General features: G+C 29.1%; 1 protein-coding gene across 1 annotated transcript; it reads left to right on the forward strand.

Moving 5' to 3' along the window:
* The first annotated feature begins 2,674 nt into the window (after window positions 1–2,674).
* LOC109819096 (uncharacterized) lies at window positions 2,675–3,825 on the forward strand. The gene has a single exon (XM_020384689.3). The coding sequence runs from the start codon at window positions 2,690–2,692 to the stop codon at window positions 3,548–3,550; it is 861 nt and encodes a 286-aa protein (XP_020240278.2). The 5' UTR covers window positions 2,675–2,689; the 3' UTR covers window positions 3,551–3,825.
* Window positions 3,826–7,300: the final 3,475 nt, after the last annotated feature.

Genomic DNA, 7,300 nt, shown 5'->3' on the forward strand with positions numbered 1-7,300 from the left:
TCAACATATGAATACTCTTAATAAGAAGAATGTGTATCCATTCTGTAAATGAAGAAACATTATCAGGTAACCATATTCTGTTCATCAGTATATACAATTATTTCATAAAACTGAGCTGAATGTTCCAAGAAGCATCAACACCAGCTTGTTTGAGTATGGTTCAGTATAACTCTAAAATAAAAGAAGAAGAGCAAACTATTAAAATAAAGGTAGAAAATAGATTAAAAAGCAAAACAGATGTCAAACCAAAAGTCACAGAAGACAAAGTATGCACACGCTTGATTTTGTTCTCCAACTAACCTTCTCACATCCAGATAAAGCTCTATTGCTTTTTTAGGCACCGCAATATTATATACAAAAGTCAGCATACAGTCAACAATGGAGTTTGAACTTTTTTTTTTGCAAATTTTCAACTCTTTTGCTATAGATAAAAACAAAAATGAGGGATCAAAATTGTTACAGCTGGATAGTTCCAACCACATTCCGATGACTTATCAGAAAGCTTTGATTAGCTAATTACATCATAGAGTATTTGTACCCAATACTTATAAAATTAGAATTTCATAGGTGGAACCCCTGCGCTGTGGTGTTTTATAGAACTACAGTGGATGAATAAAATAAAAAAGAGCATAACATGTATCCACAAACAGGGACATTTCCCATCAGAACCACAAATAATAAATATAGAAACCATTCAAATGACCAATTCATCCATCCTTCATATATAACAACAACACTTCAATGAAAGAGAAAAGGATCACCAGAAGATAAGAGGATTAGGATTTAGTTGGATAAACTTTTCCAGAAAAAAAAAAAAAGCTTTTCCAAAAATTAAACTTCAGCTAATTTTAAGTTATAAAGGAACTTATTTTATTTTATTTTTCTTATTTTTCTCTCCTAATATTGGTTCTGGAGAAATTTATTTAAAAAACCCTTAATCATTTATATAAAGAAGCAGAACAACTCAATACAAGACTAGTGGCGTACATGATATAGCTTAAGGAATCAACCTATCGTTGCTGTTGAGTATAGCAAACCTTGAAATTTCTGCATAAAATATATTACATGTCACCCTATTAAAGTCGGGACCTACAAAAATAGAGGCTGAAGATGCAATTGTAACATATCATATCAACAAGAGGTAGAATGACTAGAATCCAATAGAAAAATAAGTACTGAAGATGAGAGATCCTAGTCTAACAATAGGGGAGTTATTAGAACTTACTAAAATCATCCACCATAAGGTTAGTTCTCAAATTCAATGCAGCAAAAGGGGAAGCTTGAAATGCAATCTAGCAAACTAAAATTATAAACAATGTTAGGCACTCTCAATTACATTTTTTTCTCCAATCTATATGCTGCCCAATCCTAAACTAAATGGACATAAATTTAGCCTGTTACCACATCTTAACACCAATGGCATTTTCAAGTAGCAAAAAAATGGTTCCGAAAACACTCCTAATATTGGATAACATTCACGTGGGTCCCACCTTTATTTGTTAGTGTTCAGTTTTGCTAGTTACAATCTTGTTGTTTACTGTTCCAAAATAATCTTGAGTGTTTAAAGTAGAATGAATAGGAACACAGCAAGATGACATGAATTGATAACATGATAACAAAAAAAAAATTGAAGCCTGTGTAATGTGTATTATTCTTTTGTTGCTGCAGTTACAACGTTTTGGTTAGGTATGGTGGAAAAATAACATGATGAGGCACACCAGTTGCCACGATGTAAAGTGAGCATTACTTGTTGCTGCTGTGACAGCAAAGTGAGTTAACAAATAACTAGCTGAGTTGCTGCCTAATTTCAATATAATCATGATAAGACTGACAGAAAAGGATAACATAAATCATATTGTTATTATTATAGTGACTTACATCCAAAGGCTCTCTGGTTATAACAAAACAAACCAAATTAGCAATGTAGCTTGGATTAATTCCTAAGCAAAATCCATTAATAGATTTTTCACCTGCAGCATCGGAACTCTTCTTGAAATAATTGGTCTGGTGGATACATAGTTTGACCTTTGTGCCCCGCACGTATGAATTGTCCATAAGCATTTAGCAAGCAATTTTTAAATTATATTTAGGACTAATATAGGGTAGATTTAAGGTTGTTGACTTAGGTTTTTTTTATTTCCCCCTCCGAGTCATATTTTAGAATGTGAGATTAACCTAACTTAACTAGTACTAGGCTTAGTATGTGTGTAAATAGTAGGTGATCATTTTTAAATAGATATAAAATAGGTTAATACAATTAGAGAATTTAGAATTGATTATAACTTAACCTCACAAAATTCACTTAAAAAATAAGTTCCTCGCTTGTACATTCTATTTTATTCTTATATCTACTAGATGTGAAACTTGAATGTTTTTTCAATATCTTTGATTTTTTTCCTCAAACCCCACATGAAGCCATTTTGTCACGTCAAACTCAAAACTAGTGAACATGAATAACCATTTGCCGATTTATGTGACAAATAGTAACTTGAAAATTGGCCATGTCCCATTAAAGTACCTATCGTCATTTATTACAAAAGCCCTGAATAGCAGGTAAGTTTTGGGAGGTGGGATAACATCCAATTTATGCCACCTGCTTCATAATAATTTGCCAACCATGGGCATTTTTGGAAATTAAAAAAAAAACATCATTCCCTCTAGTCACAAGCATTATATAAGAGAGGCCTTCATGCCTCATGGCCTTAACACACCAACATTCCCATCTCACAACTCCATTCAGAAACTCTCATTAGTTCCACTTTCATTCTGTAGCAAAATTGAAGCTATGGATCAAACCAAAACCCACAAAATATCAGCTTTTACTCAAAGCACAAAAGCTCATAACTATCTAATCAAGCTCATCCAATTGTTAGTCTCATTATCTTTGTTTTCTTTCTTCATTCCTCCATCTTCCTTGCTTGCTTTCCTCTACCACTTCAACTTCTACTTCTCTACATTTTCCTTCCAACTATTCACCCACACCATAGACAAGAACTGCATGTTCCTCCTGTGCAATGGCCTCCTTGTGTTTGTTGGCATAACAAGATCTTTATCTAAGTCTAGTAGTGTTGGTGAATCTTACAAGTATGTTGAAGATGGATCACAATCTTCATACTCAGATGTTCAGGCTAATGAGCCAATAATGTTGGTGGGGAAGGTAGTCATGGAGAAAAATCATGAGCCTGATGAACAGAATACAGAAGCAGAACATGCAATAGAAATCAAGTACTATGGTGAAGAAGAAGGAGAAGAAAGCATTGGAGACATAGTTTTGGAAGGTGAAGAAAAAGGAAAAGGGGATAGAGAATCAGGTTTGAAAGAAGAGGAGGAGCCATGTGGAGAAATTGGATCATTTGGTGCTGGTGATGAAGACAAGGAATCAGAAAATGATGAGTTTATGATTGGAGAAAGTGTTGAAGAGGAAGAAGTTGTAGAAGAACCAAACTATGTGTTAAGTACTGAGGAGTTGAACAAAAAATTTGACGACTTCATTAGAAGGATGAAGGAGGATTTGAGGATTGAAGCTCAAAGACAATTACTCATGGTTTGAATTTGATTAGAAACAATATTAAGATATTCTTCTTATACCATTTTTCATTTTCTGCTTAGGATTTGTAGGACTAGTTGTTAGCCCCCTCTTCCTCTTCATCCCTCCTATACTTCTCTAGTATTATAGTTTGTACTTTATGCAATTTGATCCTCTAAATTGAGGATGGCCATTAGAGTAACATTGTAGAATTGTAATTATTAATGAGAAAACTATATAAGATCCTGTAGAATACAAAAAGTCAAACATTTTATTTTATTTTATTTCTTTTCATCGGATATCTTTCGACTGCTAATCGAAAATTAATTCCTTTGATTTCAAGTAACATTAGTTATTGGTTAAGTATTTTTTTTTTTTTTTTGCTTCGGCAGTACACGTTCAAGCGTTCAGTTAAAGGAGGACTCAACTAATTCTTTTTTAAAAATAGTTTCAAATTGCATTGAAGCTAGTTTTTTTTTTTACATGATCCAAATAATATGCTAAAATTGGTAACTAATTACTAAATTATATCCAAATTGCATTGAAGCTAGTTTTTTTGTACTCCTTTGTGGATCAATTTTTTTTTCCTACCATAAATATTTCTAACTCACTAATTAAATTAAAGATTAGTTTTACTCATAATATATTGAAAGTGTGAGTACCACTAATTCCAAAAGTTTTTACACATAATGAAGATTGAGTTCAATTTTTTTTTGCTAAATAGATCTTCTCCGGAACATTTGAGTACAAAGTAACTAAACATTGTACAACTCTTCATGTTCCTTTATGGATGGTATGTATATATGATAATATATCTATTCCTTTGGTTTTATCCGCCGTAAAATTTTTGTGCTCCTTAGAGGATGAAAATTTCAATATTATAAATTAATTCTCTACTTTTCTACCTTATTCATATATAAGTAAAGTTGGAAAGTAGGGTCAAGCTCAGAAAATTTGGAACTCTAGATACAATTATTAGAAAATTTTCTTATAATAAACCTAATTTGAAATCAATTACATTTAATATCTTAATTATTATTATTGAGTCATAAACTAGTTGGATATGAAAATGACTAATTTATTAATTGTCATATTGGTACATCTTTTTTACTAGTATTTATAGCTTATGCAATGATCAGAATAAATATTTACTTTTGTCCGATAAAAATTTATAATAAATATAGTTTTTAATATATATATATATAAATTATATTTTTGAACTTACAAATAAATAATTTACATTGTAATACAGGGCTTTTTAAATATTAACAATTTCTTTAAAAAAATTATTGGAATTTAATGTAGAAACACATATGAAAATTAAAAAAAATAAAGGTTTAACAATCAAATATATAGATGAAGAAAAAAGAAATAAAAAGAGTGGTTTGAGATGGTTTATAAAAATAGTTAATTATTAAAATTAAGCAATAAGTAATATATTTATATATAATAAAAAATTAAAAAATCAGATGAAATAATCAAAATGTACATATAATGTTAGAATAAGACATATGAACTCAATGAAAATGAGAATAACTACTAAAAATATATACTCGCACTAAAAATTGAAAATTCAAATTTATATTATAAGAATAGACTAACTGATTTACCGCATTTTCAATTGTGTTGCAAGGGCCAATGAGAATGTGATAAATATGAAAATTGTAATTATTCAATTAATTTAAGTTTTTTAATCATAATATTTATATAAAATATTCACCATCAGAAGCAGATTAATCTTTGTCGGACACACAAGGTAATAAACATTTTCTTCCCAATATAATTTATTCTATACCAAAAATTAAGGATATTATTGTTGTTTTGTACAAATATTTTCAACTTATTAAATGAGTTAATTTTTCTCATAACACTTTAATTGTAGTTGACTTAAAAAGTTTTTACACAACAAAAATTGAACATAAAACTCTTGTTAAATAGATATCTCATCTACTTAATGTATAATGTATTGGGACAAGGCATCTAATCACTATGTCAGCTCATCAGTTTACATAACATATTAGGACAAGATATCTAATTACTATGTTAGTTCATTAGCTTACGTGATGAAGATTTGAGCCTTATTAAAAGATATTTTTAGAATATTAGATAAAATATATATATAAAAGAAAAGAATTTTTTATTTATTGAAAAGTTACATTGAAAGTCATTATGAGCACACTAATTAACATTATTTAAGTGTTTTCTTTTATCATGATAATATTCATCAAATTTACTGAAAACTAATCTTTTTTCAAAATTTTGACTACGTTAATATTATCAGTCTCCACATCATTTTTTTTAATCAAATTAAAGCTTAAATTAAATTTCATAAAATTTGAAAACTAACCATAAGATCAATCAATTGAATATGAATATGATGAAGGTCGGTCCACGAATTTTTATTTAACATGTACTATTTGTACATACTATGTTCGGAAGAATTTCTTCACGACAGGAGACCGGTGACCACTACATCAACAATGTAAATCGCTTATGTGGAACATTTCGTGGCTGAAATCGTTTATTGACTTTTCTTGGTGTTTATTATCCCAAACATTTATTGCATAAGTTCGCAGCACTCGTTCAGATTGTCATGCGTCAGAACAGAAATGATGGGAGTATTTGGCAAATTATTCACATGGTATTACTTATAATTAGAAATAGATTTGAATGAAGGTTCTGGTTTTCATTCTTTCATTGTTCAAAAGTAGTAATTATTATGTTAAACCTAAATTAAACAAGTGATTTAGCATGCCCCCACATTTAAGAAGTGGGTCATTACATTGTTCACATATGGCATGCTTTAACTAATTAGTATTGAAACTACAATAACAGCCACTTGCTTAACTATCAGTAGTTAATTATATCTTTGTCCAGCCTATGGTCTGAATTTTATTTATTTTTTAAGCTGATAAACTATGGTTGAGCATCCATAGGAGGATTCTAGGTTTCCAAGTATATAATACTTGAAAAGGATTTATGATTTTATAGCCAAATCAGGTATTAAATTTCTGATGTTACTGCTAACTAAGAAACATAATACAGATATGGCTCTCATCAATCTACACTCAAAGTTCATGCGTTGACCCTTCTTATTCTTAATTTAATTTTGGTTTAATTACTCTATTTTTTTTATAATTTCACAACTTTTATCTTTTAATCTATATTTAAAGATGTTATAAGGACTAAAAAGGTAAAATTTATAAAACTATAAAAACTAAAAAAACAAAAATAATATATATATATATTAAATTATAATATTTTTAATTATAAAAACTAAAAGATAAAGTAAATAGTTTTTTTTTTCCTAGTGCATGCATGTTCATTTTAGCCAAATACAGTTTAATGATAATCATGAATCAAACTACTCTTTGGTAAAAGATAGGACTGGCTCCCAACTCAAAATTTAATGCAGGAAATTAAATTTGCTTACTAAAAAAATATTTATTTAACATGTGCATTTCGTAATTAAAGGAGAAAAAAGGAGTTAGAGGTAAAATAACTAATTTAAAATATGATCTGTGTTAACCATCACATAACACACTCTTTTATGTGATTTTTTTTCACTTCCCACTCCTTTATATCAAAGATAAATTAAATTTTTGTTAGACTGATTTTAAAACATGAACATGATTACCTCAGTAATAATTGTGAAAGTATTATTATTATATTAGTAATAAAATGATATAAAAATTTGTTATTATTTTTTAAAGTAACCCTGAAGTTTCTCAACCACTTACAAGTTACAAAGGTGTATATATATATATATTACAG

Source organism: Cajanus cajan, chromosome 2 (assembly GCF_000230855.2).
Source record: "Cajanus cajan strain Asha chromosome 2, NIPB_CcT2T_4, whole genome shotgun sequence".
In the NCBI taxonomy this organism is placed as follows: Eukaryota; Viridiplantae; Streptophyta; class Magnoliopsida; order Fabales; family Fabaceae; genus Cajanus; species Cajanus cajan.

What these genes read in the sequence shown, in the direction of transcription:
- LOC109819096 (XM_020384689.3), top strand. Translation starts at nt 2,690, where the DNA reads ATGCCTCATGGCCTTAACACACCAACATTCCCATCTCACAACTCCATT.